Source organism: Sphaeramia orbicularis, chromosome 8 (genome assembly GCF_902148855.1).
Source record: "Sphaeramia orbicularis chromosome 8, fSphaOr1.1, whole genome shotgun sequence".
In the NCBI taxonomy this organism is placed as follows: Eukaryota; Metazoa; Chordata; class Actinopteri; order Kurtiformes; family Apogonidae; genus Sphaeramia; species Sphaeramia orbicularis.
The window spans coordinates 2,585,964-2,613,294 of record NC_043964.1 but is presented as its reverse complement, the minus strand read 5'-3'; the positions used below and the strand labels follow the sequence as shown (position 1 = coordinate 2,613,294).

Here is a 27,331-nt window from a genome sequence, read left to right as displayed (position 1 = left end):
TTTTGTGTCGTAAATATTTTTTTTTTACAAATATTATCCTATAATTTTTTTTTTTTTTTCCCCCAGTCTTGTTTTTATATAAATGTGAGTGTCAGGTGTTAGGAGACTGAATCTGAAGGGGGTGTTTAATGTCTGGGACTTTTGTCGGTTCTCCTCAGCTGAGCAGGGTTTCGTGTTTCAAAGCGGAACTCAAGTTGACTTTGAGCTCAGTATTTGTTTCCAGTCGAACACATAACTCTCCAATCAGCGTTACGTCGTCGCGGAGATGGCAGCCCTCAGATCGGTGAGTTCACTGACCAGTGTCTGGGTGTTCTAATCTGTTTACCATGTCTGTCTGGGTAAATGACTCCCTTTTAAAGCCTGATAAGTCCATTGATAATGACCAATTTAGATAAACACGTCCTTTAAATAGATCCATGTGCGATTCCCGCCAGCACCGAGGGGGAAAAAAACAATGCAGAGGACATTAAAAAAAATAAAGCTAGAAACAAGTCATTTTAATCATCAGCGACAATTAACACCGCCTGAAACAGAAATAAAAGCTATCTATTAATACACAAAACATGAACATAAATTACGTACTAATCCAATCTGCACGATCCGAACCCAGTTTGAATTAAATGCATTTTTAACATGACCTAGCATTGTATCGCTACGCAGTTTGGTGCGACAAGTACCAGAAAAGTCTCAATTTTAACAAAGAAGTAATCAATTAATTGCGGTGTTTACTATGCCGAGTTCATGACCATACATGCCCACGTTGGATTTGTCATCAGTCGTTTTCTTGTGGTTAATATTATTTGCAAAATAAGCCAAACTTCCTAAAATTGTAATGATTTTAAATGGAGTTTGGTTCACAGCAGGCATCACTTAATCTTTACCCAGTAAGGACCCAGTGTGACTTTTGTGGCAGTTATAAAAGATTTTTTCTCTATATTGTCGGCTTCCTGATAAAACCTGCCAAGTGACATATTTGGTTGGGAATAAAAACCTGCTATCTCCCCTATTATAGCTTCAAATATCAGTCTCCTGTGAAAGTTGTTTACATTCCATCATCAGTACCAACATTAAAGGAACAGATATTTTTTCGTCATATTTCAGTTTCCTGTTATAGAAACAGTTTTTTGTTTCTCCTGTAAAATTTGCCAAAAGTCACATAGCAAGTTTTATCAGGAAGCCGACGATTTTTAACATTTTTTAAGTGATTTATCACCATTTATTGTAATATTATGTTCTGTATTTTGTGTTTTTTTTTTTTTTTTTTTTTTTCAATGAAAATCATGTACTTTCCTGATTTTAATTTACTGATCACATAGATCAAGGCTGTCAAACTCATTTCAGTTCAGTTGCACATTCAGCTAAATATGATCTGAGTGGGCCAAACCAGTAAAATAATAACATAATAATATATAAATAAGGTCAATGCCAAACTTTTCTCTATGTTTAGAGTGAAAAATGTAAAATTACATTCTGAAAATGTTTACATCTACAAACTATCCTTTCAAAAGATGTGAATAACATGAACAAACTGAAAAAATAAGTGGAATTTTAACACTATTATGCTTCAGTTGATCATTTCCACATGTACATTAGAATTTACAGATCACAGTAGGTCTGCAAAAACACAAAATATTTAGTAACAGGTGGAATATTGTTAAAATTGCACTTACTTCTCTTGAGACATTTCAGGTTGTTCACATTTTTTTTTTTGCAAAATTATACTTTGTTTTAGTGTAAATACAGGAAAATATTTACATTTACAAAGAGAAAAAATTGGAGTTATGAGCATTTATAGTTATTGGGTAGTATTTTACTGATCTGACCCATTTGAGATTGAATTAGTCTGAATGTGGAACCTGAACTAAAATGATTGTTAATATTTTAGTGGAATTTTTGCATTTCACAAATTCATCCCAAAGGGCCGGACTGGACCCTTTGGCCCCCGGGCCACATGTTTGACAGCTGTGACTTAAGGTGTCCTCTTCAGATCTTAAACTAAAAACATCACTTCTTAAATTCATATTATTTATCTTCTGACTATATTATGATGAATTGGATTTGCTGGTCCATGTTAGGCACAAATAAACCAACCAGAATTCTGTCTAAAACATGGTTTAATTCAGTATCAGTGATCCACGTATTGAAATGGATGTACATTTATAAACTAGTCGGACGGGATCTCATTCAAATCTAGAGTGCAATAAGGGAAGAACTTGCATCATCCAGCCAAAGAAAAAAAAAAAAAGAAAAGGCATTGGCTCCAGCTCCTGCATCAGAGTCACTGAGCAGCCCTGGAATGTAACTCACATAATAGAAGAAAAGTCCCATGGAAGTGGTCTCTTCTGGAGGGACGGTGCTCCCATTCATTTGATACAAGGGCTCAGAGTTTGTATGTTGTTTTGTTTTTTTGATTAATTTGTATTATATGGCCTTTGCAATCACCAAATCTCAAACCAAACAAGCACCTAAGGGAAATTTTGGACTAATGTGTCAGACTATACTCTCCATCATCATCAGAACACACTAAATGATGCAGAATCTTCTGTTAGAATGGTCCTCATCTTTCCAATATTCCGGTTCAGATTACTTTATTGGTACCCATAGGTAAACTAGGTTTGCTGTCTGTGAGTCATAGCATCCATCAAACAAACAAAAACAAAACAACAAAAAAATACAATAAAAGTAATTCAAGGATTGACAAAAAGGCTGCAATCCAAAAAGCAAATAATTAAAACCACCTTGAAAGAAATACGGTACAAAACAGATGAAGAGAATACAACCTGTTAAATAAATTCGGAATAAAACTGTAAAATAAGATACAAAGATAAATACACATGAGGGTCAAAACACGGTATTCAAAATCTCTCTGACGGGACATTTTAGAGATAATTTGAGAGATTAGTGTTGCTAAATGACCCACATTTTTACTTTTAAATTCATTTTTGCTTTAGTTGGACCATAAGGGATTATCCAAAACAAGGAGCTACTTTATATTGAAATAAATGTTGGAATTGGAGTCTATTAAAGTTCGGGAAATTACTGTGTTTTGACCCATGAAAATATAAATACATCCTCCAAAGTGACTTATGCCGTTGTGTGCCAGTAGAGTTCACAGACTGTAGAATCGGTATTAGACAGTCCATGCCAAACAAGTTTCAGCAAGCCATCAATTAATCCTAGTCTGAGACGAAAGGGGGAAAAAAGACCTGACATTATAATAAAATAAGCTTCATTTATACTCAAAAGCAATCCTGAACAAATTGCACAAACATGTTAGAAGGTAAACAACTTTTTCCAGTTTGACATGTTTTGCATCTTGTACATTTTTCCAAATATCTTCATGGCTGTTTCCTACCACATGTTGCACCCACAATCCAACTCTCTCCAAATTTGCTTTGTAATTAAATTTGACAAAATTACAAGTTGTCTAATTGAACAAATGACATGTTTGCATTGTAAACTTGTATTGCCTCTCCCTCTCATCTTACATTTCTCTTATTGTTTGCAGCCTGTATATGTGCTCAATGTATTTACCATACAACATTTTGCAGCCGTGTGTTTACTACCTACATACTGAGACAAAAAAAGAATAGCTTCACGTCACACATGTCACCTATGCAAACAGTAGGACGCGATGCCTGTATAGTCTCACGGTTGGAAACATTTCTCGCCATGTCACCCCGACTGAAAATAGAGCCTGCACAGTACTGCGACAACTCTTCTAGTAAATCACAATCTTTATGACAGAACAGCACATAAATACAGCTGCCTCTATATACACAAATATATGTGTGCTTTGTCATGTTTCATTTGTAGGTACTCCATGGGCGACTTGTTCAGGCCCTGCCCTTTTCCCTTGGGTCATTACGGTTCGCAAGCTCCTTCAAGGTACTAAAGAAAATGTTTTTATTTAACTCACACGGTAATATTGACATAACTTCTTTTGTCTGATGTCACTGTGGGTCTCAATGTTTTCACATCATTTTGAGATGAAATTTCTTGAACAAGATTTTATATATCTTAAGTTTAAGTGTCCTTTTCTCTTTCTTTCCCTTACCATTTGTGTGTTGTATTTACTTAATTCAGTTTAATTAAAATTAAATAATTTTGTCTAATTGACCATATATTTCAGCATCTTGTCTGGCTGTGTAAAACTGAACTAATTGTGATTTTTAAGGCATGCTTTCTTAATAATAATAATTCAAGCAATCATTGTATTCGCTGCTCGCTCTGCTCTTGTCTGGTCCACTTCTTTTTCCTCCCCCTGTCTCGTTTGGCCGTCTCCGTCTCAGGCAGCAGATCTTACCATAGAACGGAACACAGCATGCAAGGCCAAGCCCGACCCCTCCACGCTGGTGTTCGGCAAACACTTTTCTGACCACATGCTGACCATAACCTGGTCTGAGAAGGAGGGCTGGGAGGCGCCTCAGATCAAGCCTTTCCAGAACCTGTCCCTCCATCCTGCCAGCTCGGCCCTGCACTACTCCATAGAGGTCAGCCATGAGCACTTTATTGTGTTTCTGACATTGAATAAGTCCATAATGTGTATGTAGTTATTCTGAAGGGGCAAATATACCATCGTAAAACAATAAAGACTCCAGTCAAATGAAATGACTATATTTAATAACTGGAAATGACACTAAAGATGAATATTTTAATAATGCAAGTAGGAAAAAAAGCTACTTGTGTTAAAATCTCATATGCTTTGTATTAAATTTTGTAGTTAGTATTGTCTTTGTATAGAAGATCCTAAAAAAATACTGAACAATGGAAGTAAACAAAACACTAGGGATGCATTGATATGTAGGCCAGACATAAAATATGTCATCTAATACCAGTATCGTCATATAAGATGTCCTTTCACTAATGGCAGATATTTATCTGTCATGTATTTAATTTTTTTGGCCATTTGTTTGTGCGAATCTATATGCAACAATAACGCAATTAAGGACAGAAAGCCCTTTAAATACTAATACTAGCTATTTTTATGTTTAGAATGAAGACTTCTTTGTTAAAGTGGATAAATAGCAACAAAAATAAAATAAAGGCATGGAAAGTAACATTGATATCAGCATCACGTATCAACCAAAATGTCATTTTAAAAATCAGAATCGGTGCATCCTTACAAAAAACTATACTAGATAGTGTAATTTGTTGCTTTTGTCTGTGGTAGGTACTCACTAAAACAGAGTAAACATACAGTATTTATGTTCTGAATAAATTAATTTATTGAGGAAAAGACTAAATGAATAACTTGGCCGATGACCGTCTGAAACCTGCATGTGCTGTGTCCTTGTGTCCAGCTGTTCGAAGGCATGAAGGCGTTCCGCGGAGCCGATAACCACATCCGTCTCTTCAGACCCATGCTGAACATGGAGAGGATGCACCGCAGCGCTGACAGAAGCTGCCTTCCTGTGAGTTTGTGCCACATGTCGGTGATTAATTCTGACTGTTGTAAAAAAGGATATGAGGTCATGATGGTGTCAGAGGTTATCGCTTGGCTTAACTCTTTTCTTAATAACTCAGCTATTTCAGTTAATACACAACTAACCGTCTACTTACTTCACATCTCATTTGGGAAGAAAAATCTCCCATTAAACTTTAAGGAAATATTGATGTTTATAAACTATATGGACAAAAATATTGGGACACATCATGGCTACAGCTGTAAGATGTCCTGTTCATGCTGATTTGAGATAAAAACGTAAAATTAAGGGAAAAACCATCTCCGAGGCATTTTGAAGCAAAGATAACAGTTTAAACCAAACTAACCAATACAACGATATTTATCCCAATGTAAAACTGTATTATGACATTTGTCGTTATTGTTTTGTATCCCAGACCCCCGTTAGAAAAACACCTGAATTCAACGTGTCCACATACTTTTGTCTATAAAGTGTATGTTTGGACATTGTGAATGGAATATGCTACAGTTAAGTACTTAGTTGTAAGCTATTCAGTTAAAGAAGAAACATTTATTTGGTTAGTTAAGAAAATAACGGACAGATTAATTGACATTGAATATTATTGTTAATTTCAACACCTGTTCTGGACTGTTGGTTAGTGTTGTATAGAAATGACTTTGACCACTAAAAAAAGGGGGCATCCATCCATCCATCCATTCTCTTCCGCTTATCCGGGGCCGGGTCGCGGGGGTAACAGTCTAAGCAGGGATGCCCAGACTTCCCTCTCCCCAGACACCTCCTCCAGCTCTTCCGGGGGGATCCCGAGGCGTTCCCAGGCCAGCCGAGAGACATAGTCTCTCCAACGTGTCCTGGGCCGGAGGGGGCATTTTTAGTAATTTTTTAACTTTTCCAGACTAAATAATGAATCAATAAATCAAGGGAATAATACAATGAAAACATACATTATGCAGCCCAAGATGGTGATCTTTTGTATGAGGAAAACAGCAAGGCTCATGCCCAGATAGAGACATTTCCCAGTAATTTTACATCAGTGTTTGAGCTGAAATGCCTCTGAAACGGTGTAACCAGTAACTCTGGTTTAGGCCTGGATCCTCTTTTGTGCAGAGCTATGCAAAGTTATGTAACTCTAAGGCATTTAAATTAAGTATAAGTTGATCTAATGTTGCTTTAATGACCTGTAACATCAGAGTTTTAGAGACCACGTTCACACGATTCACGTGTGACACGAGTCAGACTGAACTCCAGACTTCCTGGTTTGCATTTCATCTCCTGTAGTAACATGCTCACACCTATACAGTCTATCGTCCTGCAGTCCGTGTCTTTCCATTAGTTTTCCTCATTCTTTACCTCAGTGGATGACGCATGTTACACTAGGAGGCTTAAAGGGCGATACCCTGTAGCTGTTAACCCTTTGTGTGGTTACATAACCTCTTGGCAGTGTGCCTGTTTCTGGTATTCAGGAGCACGCTTTGAGTCCATTCTTTACTGTGTGGTCCCACACAGAATGATTTGAATCCAGTAATGAAGTCTGTGGATGAATAACTGTCATTTACATACAGTACAGTACAGTACAGTTTCACATTACTCAGAAGCACAAAACTGTCATTAATGTTTAAGTAAACTGCATGAATAAGGTTTTACTTATGAATTGGTATGCAGTGGTAAAATTAGTGAAAATATTCTCTTTTTCAAGCATGACATATTCATTTCTTTTCCTTTAAACATACATAAACAGAAACATACATAAGTTTCTGTGTGGTGTGGTGTTGAATAATTAGTGTAAACCAAAGTCCGAAAAAAACTGGGATCTCCAGCATCTTATGTGCCATGATTTTGTCATGTTTTTTAGGTTTTTCTGATGACCAGTGAAAAATATGTTTGGACGTTGTGGATGGAACATGTTACAGTTAACTGATTAGTTTAGAGGTTGATGGATTATCAGCCTAGCCGATTATCAGCTTCGATATTCGTCATTATGACCATTATTGTTATCGGCTTTTTAAAGTGTCCAACAGCCATATGATGGATCAAACTTCAAATGGGCTTATTTTGGCTCTGATGCAGCCGGCTGTCTGAGCGCCGGTCTGCGATATTGCATGTCTCTGTGCTATGAGTATTGTCCCTCCCACAGCACCATCTGATTGGTTATACAGCACATGCCAATCAACAGTGGAAGCTCTGCATGCACAGTGTGTGTGTGTGTGAGTGTGTGTGTGTGTGTGTGTGTGTGTGTGTGTGTGTGTGTGTGTGTGTGTGAGAAACATCATCAGTCTGCGACGGTCATTGGTTGATCAAGCGTCTCTGTGATTGGTCACTGTCTGTTGGCGGCTCAAACAAACGGAGTTAAGAGTTCAGACAAGCTTCACTGAGGTGTGTTGGCCTTTTCTCTCAGCGTTTAGGGACAACATCATGCAGAAGTGGGGAAAATACAAGAAATTATACAGAAAGAAATGGGAAACTGATCCAGAGCTAAAATGTTGGATCGCCCCAGTCCCACAGGATGACTCCAAAGCTTGTTGCAAGTACTGTAAAACTGAAATACAAGCGCAGTTTCATGATTTAAAAGAACATGCTGCCATAAAAAAACGTAGGTGTCCTTGTGCTCCAAGTATTCAGTCTTTCGCAGTACCGATGGGATCTGCTGTAGGTCAGAACAGGATAAAAGATGACCAAAAACTCTGTGGCATATGTCACTTGTCACACATCTATCAATGTAGGTGATGATGTGTGAGACATTATTGAAGACAAAGTGGGAGGATTCAAAATGCACAGGACAAAGTATACTGCAGTGATAAAATCTGTTCTGGCGCCACATCTCACAGAAGGGTTATGTGAGGATATTGGCCAGTTTCCATATTCACTGTATCTTGATGAGACCACTGATATATCCGTGAATAAGCTCCTGTGCAGCCTTTATGTGTGAAGTACCCATCAGTGAAACACTGCAAGTTTGTCAGTACATATCTGGGACTTGTCGATATTTTGGACTTTAATGCAAATGGAGTATCAAACGCAGCCTTTGCTTTTCTGAGAGTGTTTGGCCTGGACATGAAATACATGGTGGGGTTGGCAGCCGATGGAGTAAGTGTGATGGGAGGAAAAATCACTTTGTTTTTACACTCCTCAAAGAAATATTTAACAACTTTCATGATCCCAGGATATTTTACTTTACTTGAAAAATAAACATACTGAACAGCGTTTAAACAAAGTTAAGTGTTGGTGTTTGTATGATTAAAATTTTTGACACTGAGATTTTCATTTTTACAGCTAACGAATATCGGCTCCAAATATCAGTTATCGGCCTTCGTGATTACTAATAATTGGTATCAGCCCTGAAATAACCATATCAGTCGACCTCTAGATTAGTTATCCACTATTCAATTAAGGAAGAAATGATTATCAAATTATAACCGACAGATTTGTTTACATTCAATCTAACTGTTTATTTCAACAGATGTTCTGGACTGTTGGTTAGAGTTCTACAGAAATTACTTTGATCACTAAGAAAGGGGAATTTTTGCTTTTTTTTTTTTTTTTTTTGTCATACATTGCCATTAATGTTTAAGTAAACTGCTTAATAAGGCTTTACTTATTATGAATTGATAATGCAGTGGAAAAATTAATGACAATTTTCTCTTTTTCAAGCATGGCATATTCAGTTCTTTTTCTTTCAACATACATAAATATATACATTTTAAAATAAGTTTTTGGGTAAATGATTAGTTTGCTGAAATCATGTATTAATGCAGTCTTTAAATGTGAGAAGTCAGTTTGTGTGTGGTGTTTTGTATTTAGTCTCCTTGAATCCCTAAATTGGTAATGCTGAATGTTAATGGAGCCCATTTGACTGGTGTGTTCTTGTCTTTGCAGCTGTTTGACAAAGCTGAGCTGCTGGAGTGCATTAGGAAGCTGGTGGAGGTTGACCAGGAATGGGTTCCCTACTCCCAGAACGCCAGCCTTTACATCAGACCCACCTTCATAGGAACTGAGGTGAGATTTAGCATCCACAAACTGACTCCATGAATGACACAGCTGAGTGACATACAGGGTGCTTTTTCTTTCTTTCTTTTTTTTTTTTTTCTGTACTTTATTTTTGACAGATTTTAAATTTTTGTTAACTAACAGACAATAAAACGAAAATGCAAACACATAAGAAGCAACAGATGTCAACAAGGACAGACAGGGCAGTATCAAAACTTAAAGTGCAACGGTAACGAAGTGGGTCAGTGAGTCATAATATTATCCAATCATGATAAGAGGGTTGAGTAAGTTTGGGTATTGTCCTGTTTCAGTCCATGTCAGATCATTCAGATATATTCTCATGTTGCATCAGATCATGTCCAGGTGGGCAGAAAACTGGAGAAAACGCTTATGTAAAGACATGCTTTTATGTCAAATATTTGAGTATAGTTTTAATTTATTGCAATTTTGATTTTCTGTACCTAATATTTGGAACCAATATTCACTTTTAAAGTCTCTGAAAAGGTTCGTTAAGCATCTGTGTGTTATTTATTCAATAAATTATATACATTTTTCAAATTGGATTTTATATTTTTTGTGTCTTTTTGGCCTTTTGTGTTGATATAGTAGGTTAAAGTGAAAAAAATAATAGACAGATGAGATAGATGAAGCTGTGCTGAAAAAACAGATCCCAAACATGGGAATAGTAAACATTTGTTTATATAGTATATAAAGGCAAAATCAAAAGTCCTCAAAAGCGGCCAAAATAGACTCAAACCCCTAAGGGTTAAGGGGTTTCATACATTTTGCTATTCCATGTATTTGAGGACATACATACATACTCCTTTTCAAATATGTATTATATGTCTTATGTTTAAGTGTTCTGTTTATTTATTTTCTTCTGTTTGACATTCATGTTCAAAATAAATACATCAATCAATCAATACATCCACCTACAAATACAAATATAAGCGTACAGATTGTTGTTGCACACAGACAACTACATATTGGTGTCCCAACAGATACACATACACCTGCTGACATGATTACATCCACCATTTTCAGAGACATTTGTGCACATTTTCCTGGAGTGCATACTTACACATGCTGGTAATGAAACACACAGATGCTGAGATATATGTGTATTTTTCAGGAGAATAATAAGGTGTTGTCCTGTTGGGGCAACACATCTTCTGGGATAGTTGTCCATTTTAGCCAATGAGGAGTAAATTTGTCCAAATGAAGGTTCAAGGAGAAAGTTAGTTTTTCCATGTTGTATATTTCTTTAACAATTCCAATCCATTCCTTCTTTGTTGGGGGTTCTTCGCTCAATCATTTTCTTGTTATGGCTTTTTTACAGGCTGCCAGCATTATATTAATCAGGTATTTGTCTCTAGAATTGACTGTGGGTGGTAGATTTCTGAGATAAATTGTGCAGAAATCATGTTTAATCTCAAACCCTATTATTGTGTGAATCATTTTCACCGTTTCAATCCAATAAGGCCTAATTCTTGGACAATCCCAGAAAATCTGAAATTGGATGCCTGGTGCTTTTCACCTTAACTAAGTCGTTCAGTGTTGGGTTTGGCTTTAGTACAATCATACAGATTCTCATTACTGTGCTGCTAACTGAGTTCCTGCCTCTAACCACCTGCTGTCACCTCTTCTCCCCCTCCTCCAGCCTTCGCTCGGTGTTTCTCGAGCAGGAAAAGCGCTGATCTTTGTCATCGTTGGCCCAGTGGGACCCTACTTCGCCACAGGATCTTTTAACCCAGTTTCTCTACTGGCTGACCCTTCGTTTGTCAGAGCATGGAAAGGAGGAGTCGGGGCCTTTAAGATGGGAGGGTAAGTTTATGCATTTACTCTGTTTTTATATAAATATGGCAACTGATACAGGGAATATAGACTCTGCTATATACCTGTAAAGACTTGCACTTAAACTTAAAAACTTCTAATAATTGTCTGCCAAATACAAAGAGCTTATATCATAAATAAATCTGCACATTTTTTTTGTTTTTCCTGCTTTTTTTACAATTGGAAAAAGCTGTTGACCCATATTTTTGTTTAGACAATAGTGGCCACTGTCACACAGCTCTGATGATCTGAATAACAAAGGGTATCATTCCAAACCTTATGGGGTTTTTGTTGTTTTTAAGTTTTTATTCATATCTGAGATTGCTGATACTGGTATGATAATTTGTAAATGAGTATTATTATATTAGTGTATACAGGAATAAAGATGTGTTTTATTATTATTATTATTATTATTATTATTATTATATTGATATTCATATAAAATAATAATTGCTATTATTTATATTGAGAACGTAAAGAATAGAGATTGGGGGTAGGAGTATACAAGTTTTTACTTCTTCCTACTCCTTTTTGAGCATGTTTAATTTTATCAATTGTGTTTTTTTTTCTCTTTTGTGTACTTATCAACCTTTTATGTATCATTACTGATATTTTGTTGGTTGGTTTTGTTTTGATTTCACGGTCTACATCTTTGAAATACAGATTTAAATAACATAAAAATAAAACCTTTATGAATTATGAATAAAAGCATCAATAAATTTACAGACAGGATAAACACACAGCCATTCAGCACCTAGCAACTAGTATTAAAATGAAGTGAGTGTAAACTAACTATTAGTAAAATGGAGGGTGTTTGTCAGTGATAGTGAAACTTAAATGCGTTTTAAAATGTCAGAATAAAAGCTGGGTTTAGTTTGCAGTATTTGCTGAGGTGTGGAGAGCACATACAGTAGATCAGTGTCAGATCAGTCTTCCTACCACAGCTGTGTTTTCATTCAGCCATGGATTTGGACTCAGGACAACTATGTGGATTTTCCACTGTGTTTCAGAAAGGCTTTGGGTGGACACAGAGCACAGAGAAAGTAGAATCTTCTTTTAAGACATGCATGTTGTCGTGTCATAGCAGGGAAAGTACATTTGGAAGTGAGCCAGCATCCATTAACACACCTCTACATGTGTGTTAAAGCACTTAGTAGCATTTAAAAGGGGATGTAGGAGGTCTATGTAACAGCTGTTATGTGGCTGATTTGTTGCTTTAGGTTATAGTGGATCATGGCTACAGTAGTGGTTAGCTTAAAACAGTGTTTTTCAACCTTGGGGTTGGGACCCCACGTCGAGTCACCTGAAATTGTTCAGTATTAATTGTCCTCCTTGTAAATCCAAGCTGGACTGACTGGACATATCCGGACCAAGGATAATATAGCTCTCACTTTGTGCCTCCATCCATAATAACATACAGTATATAGACTAAATATCATCTAAAATTAATGTTTATTTGTAACATAGTATAGCAAACTATTACATGATCAAAAACAAATTAATTTCAGCAAAAAAAAAAAAGTATCTGTTTTGAATGTCTAGGGTCGCCAGAAATTTGTGATGTTAAAATGTGGTTATGAGACAAGAAAGATTGGAAACTACTGATTTAAGACATGCATGTTGTCGTGTCATAGCAGGAAAAGTACGTTTGGAAGTGAGCCGGTATCCATAAACACACCTCTACATGTGTGTTAAAGCATTTAATAGCATTTAAAAGGGGACGTAGGAGATCTGTGTAACAGCTGTTATGTGTCTGATTTGTTGCTTTAGGTTATAGTGGATCATGGCTACTGTAGTGCTTAGCTTCAAATGATCTGAATAAAGTACTGTTATGATCTACAGTTGCTGATGTAACGAGTCAGACTTGTCACACAGGGTAATACTGTCACTTTAAATGTGCCTCCTTCCTGCTGTGACTAATCAAAATCTATTTGTCAGAGGGCTTTTGTACATGCTGGGTCATTGTGAAATACATTAAGAGGCTTTATTTTCTGAGGAAAAACCCCAGATTTTCAAGATTAATAGCGACAACTGCTACTGTTTTGGATGAGATCTTAGTTACTTTGCAGATTTTTTTAATAACAGGAGACTCTTTCCCTCCTGTTTTAATAAATCCCATTTTAAACAGGCTGTGTGCATCCGTTCAGTTTTGGTCGTATATAGTCTGTCAGGCCTTGTTTAATCTCTGCAGGGCCTCTAATCACAGCCTCATTCAACACAGCAATCTGAGAGTGGCACCTGCTCTGCCAGTGTGATTATGTAACACTGCTGAACACCCACTCCACTCACTAAGCCAACACAATCTGATGTCCTTCCATCAAATGGCGAACATAGACTTCCAGCCTGATTTAGCACCGCTAGTCACGGGACTCCAGCGTAGTATAAAGCACACTGTATCAGCAGAGGAATGTCGACAGCACCGTCCGTCCTCTTTATGCAGAGTCAGTGTGTGCTTGTTCTGTCTGGTTCTAAAGTTTAATTTAAATGCTGTCCAGTGTGTGTCCAGTTAAGTTTGACAACAGTTAAGTCCTGTTTTAACACAGCAGAACCTCTGTGCACCAAGGCGGAGCAGAAAGAACAAATAGCTTTTATTTGTATTGCTATTGATAGTTTTATTTATGATGTACAGATTGGGTAGCACTTTTTATTTCATTGTATTTGTTATATTGACAATAAAGGTATTCGATTCTTTTCCATTCGACTACTGCAGTCGTTCCAGTATAGTTTCGGGGTGTGTATTGGCAAGAATCTGGCGATACGATACAAATCACAATATGAGGATCACAATACGATATATTGCAGTATATCACAAGACTGTTAACAAGGTGATATTTTTTGTTTGTTTTGTTTCTTCGAAGAGAATATTTCCTGGAAAAATTTAATTTCGCCAGAAATCTGCACAAATACTAAACAAATTTTTACTGGATCAGAACATGATTTAATACTATATCACAAATTTTCCTCTGTAAAAACAACATTTTGTTATAAATAATAATAAATAAATAAATAAATAAAATTATTTTTACAGACATTACAGTTTCAGATCCTACTCAAATGTTCATATTCTATTTGTCGTGAAAAGAATGCACAGTGTACAGCCCCTGAATCATCCAACATCATAACATTATTTTTGTGCGATCCCAACAATCTGCCTCTGTCAGACAGTAGAAAGTGCTTTTAGGATGATTGAAATAACCATTATTTAACAAAACAGTGTTATCAGTTTTTTTATGCATGACCTGCAGTATCACAAAACTACTTTTTTAGTGTGCAAACAACAGAGCAAAATACCCATGTGAATATAGAAATAGAAGAAAAACAAAAACATGAACCTGCGCCATATCTCCATTTGAATAAACACCTAAAAATATTGATACAGTACTTTTTAGTATCGATACAGTATCATGAAATGAAATATCACGATATATATTGTCTCACACCCCTAGTATGGTTTGTTTGATGGAAAATAAGTGTAAATTTGACTTGTGCTTTTTCACTCTAAAGTCCAGACACTTTTCACAGCTGTTTTATCAGATTTTAAGCATTGCTGGAATCCAAAAAATGCACTGTCTCTAGTTTATTGTCCTGCAATAAACTGACCTGAAAAGGAAATATTAAGTCCCGTTTGCTAGAATTTGATAAATAATTAGTTTCTTTATGTATGCAGGAAATACAACTACTGAGCACAACCTAAAACTGAAAGTTATGTTAATTTCAGGCTCTTATACAATGGATGATTCCAGTTTTAAATATCGTTAGCCTCATAGCATAGTTATAGTCATATTTTTGGCCAAATTGTGATATCTACGTAACTTTACTCTCCTATCACTGCTTATTAATTTTCTGTGATATCATAATTTAGTTAAAAAAAAAATTACAATTATACTTTGAGGCTAACGGCATGTGGTTCATAATGGTGACTGAATGTACCATGAAAAATAACTGAATAAATAATTGGTTTACGTAATTTGACATTGAAAAAATGAACTGGTCTGTACAGGGCTCTGGTCTGAACCCCATCCAACACGTTTGATATGAAATGGAATGTGGACTGAATGCCAGGCCTTATCACCAGCTTTTGTAACTGAGCGGGAGCAAATCCCTGTAACCAGGTCCTAAATCTGCTGAAAAGCAAATGTGGAGACTTTGATCACAAGCAGATAATTCTATGAGTGGGATTGACTTACTTACCTCGTTCTCATATGGGATTAATTCTTAATAACCCTCCTCTTTTTGGTCGTGTTGTGTGTTCTGGAGTGGCCACTGTATGCGATTGTTAAAAAATCAATTGTATTTAATGTTGATTTTAACTAAAAGGAACTGACTCCTTTTCCCTTCTAGGTTTGCATCTGTGCTCAACAGACACCTTTTAAATATTTTAGACTGATGTGGAGAGTTAAATAAAACACTGAACACTTTGGCATTTAAAGAGAGACCTGAAGGATTATTAACACTAACTTTACAAAGTCAAAAATCATTGCAATAGTTCTGAGTTGTATTTTTCATTTTTCTCATATTCAACATATTAATCCATCTGTCTTTTAACGCCAGTTGTCTATATCATTGCTAATGATTCTGATGGAAGCACTGGAAAATGCCCTATTAGCAGAATAATTATGTTGTTTCTATTTTTCATTATATTTTACACAACGGCTATGATTATGGTGCAGAAGAAACATTAAATTGTATAAGACTAAAGACTTGTAACATCACACAGAATGTGATTTTTCACATAAATGCACCGTGAATGAAAACATTTTGACAAGAACCCAGTGGATTTGAGTTGCTTACAAGTTCTGGAAGACGCATAAAGAACTTTATTTGCAGACAATATGCCTGTGTGTGTGTGTCCAGTTCCTCTTGTGACCTTTATTAGAGCAGCTGAGTTGAATTTCTGCAGCTCAGTGTGACTCATCAGTTTGAGTCTTAAACACAGTCATTGTGCTTTGTTTATTGAAATTCTTCCTCTCACAGGAATATATTGATTACAGAAGTAGTGCTACGTATTGTTCCTTCTTTGGGTGTAATTTGATGCTTTTACAGTTAAAAACATCTGTGGTGTTTTTTGGTTTAACTGTAGACATTTATGATGTGAGGTGACAGTGGTCATATTTATCATTCTGTTGCCTCAGAATGATCACCACACATAAAAACAACCCAACATATCTGTGTCTTTTCCCAGTTACCAAACTTTGGATGTGCATTTCAGTTCCGTCATGCAGTTGGAACAATCCCTGTGTAAAAGTAAAATCAACCAACAAGCTGCTTTAGGGTCCAAACACAGTAATGTCCCATCAGAGAGAGAACTTTAATTGATTGCCGTTCCAACATTTATTTCAGTATAAAGTAGCTCCTTGTTTTAGATGATCCTTTTTGGTCCTACTAAAGCAAAAATGAATTTATAAGTAAAAATGTGGGTCATTTAGCAACTCTAATCTGTCAGATTGCTTCTAAAATGTCCCATCAGAGAGATTTTGAATGTTGTGTTTTGACCCTTTACAGATTATTAGAGTGAAAGTTTAGCATGTAGATAAATTAAACAGACACATTCAATTCCACAGACCTTTCATATAGACATTTTCTCACAGATTTTATCATGTGCATTGCTTATATATATATATATATATATATATATATATATAAAACACACACACACACTTTTTTTTTTTTACCCTGTTGACTAGTGTTTTATCTGTGTTTTTTATTGAGACCAGTCCAACGTACCTTCATTTTGTAGTGCGTATATGATGAAATGCAGGGGTGCCAAACATACCCTGGGCTGCCAAAGGGTCCAATCCAGCCTGTGGGATGAATTTGCAAAATGCAAATATTACACCGACAATATTAACAATCAGTCTTTTTTTTTTTTTTTTTATTCTTTTTTTAAGAACATATTTATTAAATTTTCATTTTTCAAAACAGAACAAAACAGCTCAGCACCACAGACAGAACAAAACTATAGATTTACAGTCAGCATAGAGACAGATTCCCATCACATTCATATCTATATAATATAGTAAAAGTCCATTTAAGAGCAGATGAAAGCTCAAGACAGAATTGAGGACGCATTTCCTTCAGTTCAGTCCAGGAAGGGCTTACAAATGCAGTTGAATATGTGGATCTTAGAATGTATCAAGCATGTCAAAAAGGTAAGTGGAATGTGCTCCAGTATTAGCTTCCTCTATCCAGAAATACTAGGGGGTTTATTAGAAGTCCAGTTTGGTAATATATTCTTTCAGGCACAGAATGTTAAAATATTGTACAATTTCCTATTGTGTTTATTACTAATACACTTATTTGGTAAGCCAAGGAGAAGAAACAATCACTCATTTTAGTTCAGGTTCCATATTCAGACTGATCTGATCTAAAGTGAGTCAGACCAGTAAAATATTATTATAATAGCCTATATATAATGACAACCCCAAATGTTTCCTCTTTGTTTTAGGGCGAAAAAGTTAGATTACATGAAAATGTGTAAATTTAGAGACTATCCTTTCAGAAAAAATGTAAATAACTTGAACATATTTCAACAACCTGAAATGTCTTAAAATAAATACGTGCAATTTTAACAATATTTTGCCTGTTACCAAATATTTTGTGGGTTTTTTTTAGATCCTCTGTGATCTGTACGCTGTAATACATATGTATAAATAATAAGCTGAGGCATAATATTGTTAAAATTGCACCTGTTTTCTTAAATTTCAGTTTGTTCATTGTTGGTTATGTTATTAACATATTAACATTTTTTAAAGGATAGTTTGTAGATGTACACATTTTCATTATGTAATTTTACTATTTTCACTGTTATTATTTTACTCTACTCCTGATTGAGATTATATTAGCCTGAATGTGGAATCTGTACTAAAATGAGTTTGACACCCCTGATGTAACATTTAAATGACAAATAAAGAAATCTGAATTTGAAATTTTACAATAGTTTGCAGTTAATAGTTGAAGAAAACCACAAAATGAGACAGTTTATCAGTTTTCTTCTGGGTTTTTCTTCCTGCTCCTGTCCTCTTGTGTGGTTTATTTTTATTAATATGAATGGACAGCGCTCAGTGCATTACTGTCATTCCTCTCCAGTAACTACGGGCCGACGATAGCGGTGCAGAACGAGGCGGTGAAGCGCGGCTGTCAGCAGGTCCTGTGGCTGTACGGAGACGACGAGGAGATCACCGAGGTCGGCACCATGAACCTCTTCATTTACTGGACCAATGAGAAAGGAGGTCAGACGCTTCTGTGGCATCTTCTCCAAGAAGGATGGAGTTACTCTGAAATCTAATCTTGTAGTTTGTTAAACATAATGTATGTGTCTGCAGACAAAGAGCTGATCACCCCCCCTCTGGATGGCATCATCCTTCCAGGAGTCACCAGACAGTCTCTGCTGGACCTGGCTCGATCCTGGGTAAGACAGTGGAATATCTTGTGTCAGGTTAAAAAAAAGTACAGTGTAGAATAGAACAGATCTTTATTATCACTGTTAGAGGAACAATGAAAATTAGTTTAGCAGCAAAAAAGAGCAAAAAGACAGGATAAACATATCATAAATGTATAAAAGAAATGTATACAACACATAAGCACATCCTCCTCAGACCCAGGAAAGTAAATGTTTTGGCTTTTTTTACATTTAATAACTGTCTTGATGGCAAAAAGCATAATGCAGCAGTTTTTCAGATACAATAAATTTTGTTTGTTTATTTATTTTTTTATGTAATGTCCTCTGCAATGAACAAGATTTTTTTTTTCTAAGTAAACCTGTGAAACTCTTGTTCCCTACAGAGGACAAAAATGCATTGCCGGGTCTCAGGAGGATATATACAGCTAAAGTAGGATGTGCACGAGGTAAAATTAAGAGACGAGGTGCATGGGTTGTGATTATTACATTGTGGTAGGGTGAGAAGTGCATTGTATTGTATGTCCAGGTTCATATTCTGGTCAAATCCTGCTTCCACACCTGCTCAGTTTTAGCAACAGAAGATACAGTTTTTGTGGGAACTGTTTATTTATTTAGAACATGCAAAGAAACAAAATAAAAAAAAAAAAAAAAAAGCAAAATAAGAAAAAAAAAAGCATTTAAATGAACAGAATCCATCTTCAAGTACGTGCAAGTCTGAATTTTGCATGGTCGAAAAGGAGTAGGAAGAAGTATAAGCTGTAACTTTTGGCAATTTTTTTTTTTTACACTAAGGATGATTTTTGCCTGTACCAAACAAGCATGTTCTCGTATGTGTGGAGAGTATTATTTATAAGCCGTTGCATCTCTGTAGAACCCAAATACATCGTTTTTTGCTCACTGGCCAATACCGATAGGCCACCGCTGAGTTCTTCAAACATCTTCTGAGACAAAACAACTGGTCAAATTCATTTCAAATTTTACATGTAGTTTTGTTGGGACATTGTCTGCAAAGTTTTTTCATAGTTTTGAGAAATTTGGGTTTTTAAATTTTTCCTGAATTTTTTAAATATAAAAAATTTGCCCTTACTTATAATGGTCCATATTTTGATGGGTTTTGACACAGAAATGATTACAGATATCAATATAGTTTCTATTGAGCACTGATAGGAAGTCATATATAGACTTTGATTTGGGCCCATGACCTTTGACCTTGAGTGGTCAAACTCAAGGTCACCAATGTCTCGATTTCAACAATCTTCTGAAACTACAGGTCAGATTCATTGCACATTTTATTTGTAGTTTTGTTCGGACAATGTCTACAAAGTTTATTCACAGTTTTGAGAAATTCAGATTTGTAAAATTTTTGATGAATTTTTTCAATATTAAAAACGTTTCTTTGCTTCTAATGGTCCATATTTTGATGGTTTATAAGATGTAAATGGGTACAGATATCAGTATAGTTCCTATTGATCACTGTTAGAAGTCATATATGGACTTTAATTTCATTCGTTGAGTTCTCCTGCAGTGAAAGTACCGCCCACTTTTATTGGGAGAATGATCTTCTACACAAAGACCATGGGACTCTAACATAGAAACAGAACCTGACAACCTCACAAATTCAACTTATTGATTCGTGATAGAAAATGCCGGTGAGATACAGGGCCATTGGTCCTATGTTTTTTTTTTTTTTTTAAACTAACATACAATCATGAACACTCCTTGACAACAAAGCTCATTTAACAGTGTTAGTTACTGTACCAGTTAATTCCCAAGTAGGAAAGGAGGAAAATGAATGGCACAGGTCGAAGCTAAAAAAGGGAAGAGAAAGCTAAACTGAACTTAAAAAACAAACAAAAAACAAAGCAAAACAAAAACATTAAAACAAAACACATACAGACAACACTGCCCCCGCCCCAAAACATACATAAATACATAAATAAACTCCTCTCTAGATATTCTGCTGTTTCAACAAATATTGCGATGCAGAAGTCCACCTACGCAATAAAATATCCTTTTTCAATTGCACTTGTGCTGTCATTTCTTCCATTCTGTACATTTGTCTCAGTCTTTCAGTCCGTTGCTGTACTGGGGGGGGGGGGGGGGGGGGGGTTGATTGTTCTTCCAAGAAACAGCATTGGTCGTATTTTTAATGGTAAGTTTGCCTCTATCAAACAATTTCAGCTCCTGTAATTTGGATTTAGCTCATTGTCGTATATGATAATATTACGTTCAGCCCTGATAGAAGCATTGTGGGACGATTACAAAAGAGGCATCACTATTAAGAACCCCCCCCCTTTAATGTGACAGTGCATTTACAAACACAAATCAAATGCAGGAAGGTGTGTTAGGTTGAAGTGTTTTTGTAAAGTGTCCCCTCAGTTTCACTACCTTCCTTGTTTGATTTCTACCTGTTGTTTGTGTCAGAATGAGTTTAAGGTGACGGAGCGGAACATGGGCATGAAGGAGCTGCTGGGAGCTCTGGACTCCGGCAGAGTCCTGGAGGTGTTCGGAGCCGGGACCGCCTGCGTCGTCTGCCCAGTGGGAAGCCTTCTGTACAGAGGGAAGGTAGGAGGAGTTCACCTGTGTTTACCTGCACCGCCTTCTGCCAGGAGTTCGACTTATTTACCATTTTACTGTGAAAAGTGGAATGTCATTAAAGCAGCCTTCTGTGTCTCAGACGTACCAGATCCCCACTATGCAGAACGGTCCGGATCTGGCAAAGAGGTTCCACAAAGAGCTTACTGATATTCAGGTGGGTTTGTTCACTTCTGCATTTACACACAACATCCAACAGCTTTAGGTTAGTTAAATCTCAGCGAGGGATGCAAATTATTGATTAATTCATTTGTTACGCCCCGGCCTAGGGGTTCACCAGGGCGAACATAATAGGCTCAACTTTTGTCCCCTCCCAGCTCCCCAAGCACACACGTCAGTCAAAAACTAAAATTCACAATATTTATTTTCAATATTTGGCTCAACAAACTAAGGAAGGGTTAGGGGAGGGTGCGGCTAAAACAACAAACAAAAACTCTTCCAGTTTAAACTAACTTACCTAATCCAAAATAAATGCAAGAAATAAAATACAGGAAACTTACCTAACTACCTAACCAAAACAGGAGAAAAGGTGAAAACAAAAGAGCCGACCTCCCCTACCAGTAAAAGGATCGAATTTACAAAACAAAACTATTTACAAATATATACAATCGGAGTTTAACACAAGCACACGAAGACTGACGGTCACACACACGAACACAGGGTTGGAAGCTGGCAGAAGAGCAAGAGCGAGCAAGGATGGGAGCTCCAGGGCCATCTTTAAAGGGCCGGGCAATCATGCTCCACCAATCAGAAACCTGCAACAAACGGAAACAAAAGGGGCACAGCACACCTACAGGATGGGGGGGGGAAACACACACACACTAAACAGAAAGCACATACATATAAATAGACAAATTATGACCCAGGGTCATAACACATTAATCATTAGTTGGTTGACCTTGACGATCGATTAATGATTAGTTCAGTTCAGTTCACATTTTATTTACAGATTAATTAAAGTACGAATGCAATTGATATGATGCATATACAAATCGAATAATTGAAAAGCGGTGATTGTCCCGTGAACCTGAAGTTCTGTTTCAACAGGGTCTACAAGAATAAAAGCTAAATATTGTTTGTGTACTTCATGAAAAAAGCATGTCATATTTCTTTAATGATTGATTTATTGTACTAATAGGGATGCAGTACAGGCAATGACATTTATAAAGTAGAACTAAATAAATTCTGCAGAGAAATTCAATAAAATAAATGGATCTGAAGAGAGGTGGTTTAGAAGAAAGGTTCACACAGGGGACGGATCTCAAAGAGCGGGGAAGTGCCAACTCAATCTGTCTCACTGACTGCTGCTCAGGGTTCATACAGGTGCTTGAAATACTTGAAAATACTTGAATTTAATGTTGTGTTTTCAAGGTCTGAAAAATGCTTGAAAGTGCTTACAATTATAACTCTGTGATTTATTTATTTACTTTTGATAATAACTAAAGCCAAAGCCACTCACAGAGGGGATACATTATGAAAAATAAAACTTTATGCCAGAATAGAACATTACCAGGTGTTCTCAGGTCCTTATCCTTTATCCTTTTAGATAAAACTTTGGGTTCTCCTTTAATTTCTAAACTTTTTGCTATTATGAAACAGAATTTTAGACGTTTATTGCATAATACAATCTACATCGATGTGTTGCAAATAATCATGAGTATAATTATTCCTGTAGATGTGTATTTTACCCCAGTGATAAGGTGCTGTGCTGGAAAATTTGAAAATGACCTTAAAAGTGCTTGAATTTGACCTTGAACGAACCCTGACTGCTTGTTTACTCGCACTCGATCACATGGAAACAACACGGGGACGCCACTTCTGGTCGGCAGTAGGGGTGTGTATTGGCAAGAATCTGGCGATACGATACAAATCACAATATTAGGAACGCGATACGATATATCACAATATATCACGATACTGTTAACAAGGCAATATTTTTTGTTTGTTTTATTTCTTCTTCAAAGAGAATATTTCCTTGAAAAATTTAATTACACCAGAAATCTGCACAAATACTAAACAAATTTTTATTTGATCACAACAGGATTTAATACGATATCACAAAACTTTCCTCTGTAAAAACCAAATTTCGTTATGAATAATAATAAATATATAAAATTATTTTAACAGACATTTCCGGTTTCAGATCCTGCACAAATGTTCATATTCTATTAGTTGTGAAAAGAATGCATAATGCACAGAAAGTGCTTTTAAGATGATTGAAATAACCATTATTTAACAAAACTGTTATCGGTTTAAAAGAACTACATGCATGACCTACAATATCCAAATAGTACTTTTTAGTACAAACAACAGAGCAAAATACCCATGTGAATATAGAAATAAAACAAACACAAAAAAGAAAAACAAAAACATGAACCTCCACCATATCTCTATTTGATCCACCCCTACGCCCCCCCTCGTGCTCTCAGGTCAGATCAGCTGCAGCTTGTGGTTCCAAAAACTACAAAGAAGCTTCGTGGGGATCGTGCCTTTTCTGTTGTCGCCCCAAAGTTGTGGAACCAGTTGCCCTTAGTTGTTAGACAGGCTCAGTCTGAACCTGTCTTTAAATCACATCTAAAAACACACTTTTTCTCATTAGCTTTTAATCAGTGAGTGACATGTCTGTTTTTTGTTTTTTTTATGCTGTTCTTAACAGATTTTAATTTGTGTTTGTTTTTATGATGGTTGTATTTTGTTGTTCTTAGCCCACTTAACACCCTGTGTTATCACTAGTTTTATTTACTTATTTAATCCCTTGTTTTATGTTTGGTGTACAGCACTTTGGCTTGCTGTAAAGTTCTTAAAGTGCTTTATAAATAAAGATGGTATGGTATTTGAATAAATACCTAAAAATATTGATACAGTACTTTTTAATATTGATACAGTATCATGAAATGAAATATCACGATATATTGCAGAACCGATATTTTCTTCCACCCCTAGTCGACAGTGGCTCCTCCCCATAGGTCCTGCCCCCGCCTGGAAATTATATAATAAAAAGGTCCAACGCGGTGAAATTATAGCATTTTTTATTTATTTTTTTTTTTTTACTGAATTTGCCTTTCTCTTGCTTAAAAATAATTGAAAAAAACAATTAATGTTGTAAGCGTGACCATTTCAGGTAGACTTTAAACTTGAACTGTTTGTGTGCATTGAAAACTAAGTCTAATTTTTTTCATATTTATTTCTTCTTCCTTTCTCTTTTCTTCGTCTAGTATGGACGCACATCAAGTGAATGGGCACCCCTGGTCATTTAAATGGCCATATTGCACAAGTCTCCACATTTAGTCCCATTATTCCAGACTGGACGACCAGCAGCCCACGTCTCATCCCACTAATGCACTCCTGTTTACATAGCGCCCCCAAGAGGCAGACGCCCGTCTCTGCGTCTGTCTCGTCGGGGAAACTCTGCAGATGTTTCTCTGACTCTTAAAGGAATACGTTTGGAGGTTTGAATGTAACGGCTCACTTTGGAAAGCAATAACAGCAATATGCAACGTTTAACTTGACACAACTTGGAAGTCTGTGCTCCTCCGCAGGAGAAAAAAAAAAGTACATTCAGGCAATTACACGGTTAAAAAGTCAACGAATACGGTGAGTGAAATGTGCCTGAATGTGAGTGCATTCAAATCTTTAGAACAGACGTCTCTGTTTGGGTCACGTGTTTGTCCTTGTATTAACGGTTTCATTAAAATCACAGTAGCATTGTTGCATTTACCAAAAAAAAAAAAAAAGGCACAAACCGATGTATTTTTATGTGTAGGAGGTGAATATTTTCAGTACTGGAGCTACAAATATATTATCAGTGTGTAGAAGTTATAATTAACTTGCCGTTTTGCAGAGAAGGTTTTACATTGCAAAAAAATGTATTAAACAAAAGAAGTTACATATATACACAAACTACTACTTGGAACAATATGTGGTGTTTTCCCTTAGACTTTAAACTGTTACATGGAAGAGTCCTGTAAACACACAGGACACGTGTTACTGTCATGTACATAAAAATGAGTAGTTTTGATGGGGCCACGTCACTTTGACACCAGAGTTTGCACTGTCCTTGGCTTTTGGAGAGGAAACATGAGTGGATTTTATGTTTGTTGAAATCTGAATGCACAGAAACTGAAGATTGAGATTAAAGAAAATTAAAAAAAAAAAAAAAAACCCTTAGTGAACCTAAATCTAAGCGAACTTTGGTGCGCACAAAAAGGTAGAACACGCTGTGGAACAAACAGACTGTTAGATAGTTGCACTTGTTTACTGTGTAGTCTTTATAATAGGAACAAATAGACTATGTTGTTACTCCAGATGTTTTTAAATTATATTTTTTTTCCTCGTTTTGATGTCGGATTAGGCTAACTGTCTTCCAAAGTCCCGTCACCGGTGTTTGTGTGCTCGGCCTCATGTCTGGTCCTTTGCTGGTTTTCCTCTCTTTGAATGTACTTCACACTCCAACTGTTCTGTCCAAGTGCCTGACCTCAGTCTGTCAGCTCATCCTTCTGTGGATCTTCTGCTGCTGTTGTGTTTTCCACTTTGTGCACTAGGGGATATCGCTGGATTATTTTTAGTAATGTGAGTTTCCTCTTTTTTTTTTTTTTTTATGTGCTGTTACGTTTTATTTGGCTGTTATCTTTTTACAATAAATCGGATCTGAGTTCATGAAAGCTCTGAGGGTGACTTTTATTTATTTTTATTTTTTTTACATAATCTCATTTTCTATATCTTATGTATCAACCAAATGATCAGTCACATCTAACAACATCCTATCAAAATAATTTTAACACTTAGACTCCAATACTGTAATAAATTTTGATATTTTGGGCTATTTTAAATTGTAATAAAGCTAATAATAAATTAACATTATTACATTATTGGAAGGATATGTCCCATGTAATTCTCAACTCTCCTTAATTATGGTTGTAAGAGCCACTTTGACAATAATTTGGTGTTTAAAAAAAATCTTTATCTAGATTATTTATTAGCTCAGATATGTGAATTCATATTTTCATGTTTAGAGAAATATATAATTCATTAATGTTTAAGTATTCAAAAGTTCACAAGTATCACAAGAATGTTTACTATATTTTTTTAATCGTCAATTTTTAATGTTGAAATAAAACAATATACACTGCCATCTCATGGACATAATATGTAACTACAAGTACTGGCAATCACTATTTTATTTTGAAATTAATATACGGAAATAAATTGTTTATCTTATGTCTAACTTGACTGTTGTACTTACTCCTTCTGACCACTAGAGGGCAAACTCCGTAACTACGTATTTAAATTTTAAGTATACAAAATTTCAATTGATAAAATAATGATTTACCCTCCATTTCTCTCCGCCATCCATTTACTTATACTGTCATTTGATTCTGGTTAAATATACGAGAAAAACTACACAATATTAACACTGACTTAATGCAGTATTCCACTTCTAACAGAAGTCTAGCTCACAGGACACCTGCACAGCCCTACAAACTTCAGCTTTATCAACTTTTAAACTTCATTTACACTGTTCAAAACTGTTCTCACAAGAACATTATATTTACTTTGTTCCTCTAATGCGGCAAACACTTGTAACATAGTGCTGTCAATTGGCTGATGAATGCACCATCAAGTTAGCAGAGAGAAAAGTCATTCTAATACTATTTATTTTGAAAGTACATTTCCGGTACCATTTTTCCCCCTCAACTTCATTGAAAATATTCAGGTATAAAAAACATATACATTTTGAACAAACAAACATCAAGATGTCAAAAAGAAAAAGCATTTGAACATATAAATTTAAGGGAAAAAAATGCATAGATTTAAAGACACGAAGCAGAATAGACAAAGAATAGTACAAAAAAAAAAAACAATATATCTAACACAAATAAATAAATGCATCAGAGTTCAGTCTATTTTAAAGAATTCTTTATAAATTGTCAAGGTGCTAGTGCTTTTTTTGTTACATATAAATTCTAAAGATTTCATATATTTTTCAAACTCCCATCAGGAAGATTTTAAAATTTGGGTGTTTTGGTATATTTATTTTTGTGGATATGAAATTTTCCAAATAAAATGATCAAATTTACAACAAATTCTATATTACGAA

At 35.8% G+C, this 27,331-nt stretch overlaps 1 protein-coding gene across 1 annotated transcript; it reads left to right on the top strand.

Annotated features, from left to right (window-relative positions):
• Nucleotides 1-98: 98 nt before the first annotated feature.
• Nucleotides 99-25,399, top strand: bcat2 (branched chain amino-acid transaminase 2, mitochondrial). Its single transcript, XM_030141121.1, has 11 exons — nt 99-283; nt 3,817-3,888; nt 4,293-4,493; nt 5,304-5,414; nt 9,297-9,416; nt 11,068-11,231; nt 18,327-18,469; nt 18,563-18,648; nt 21,064-21,204; nt 21,317-21,391; nt 24,450-25,399. The coding sequence occupies exons 1-11, from the start codon at nt 266-268 to the stop codon at nt 24,489-24,491; spliced, it is 1,173 nt and encodes a 390-aa protein (XP_029996981.1). The 5' UTR covers nt 99-265; the 3' UTR covers nt 24,492-25,399.
• The last annotated feature ends 1,932 nt before the right edge of the window (nt 25,400-27,331 follow it).

Bases quoted from the DNA above. Each gene is read 5' to 3' on its own strand.
- bcat2 (XM_030141121.1), top strand. The intron at 18,470-18,562 runs GTCAGACGCTTC...ATGTGTCTGCAG, and splicing joins CTGGACCAATGAGAAAGGAG to ACAAAGAGCTGATCACCCCC. The intron at 21,205-21,316 runs GTAGGAGGAGTT...TCTGTGTCTCAG, and splicing joins GCCTTCTGTACAGAGGGAAG to ACGTACCAGATCCCCACTAT.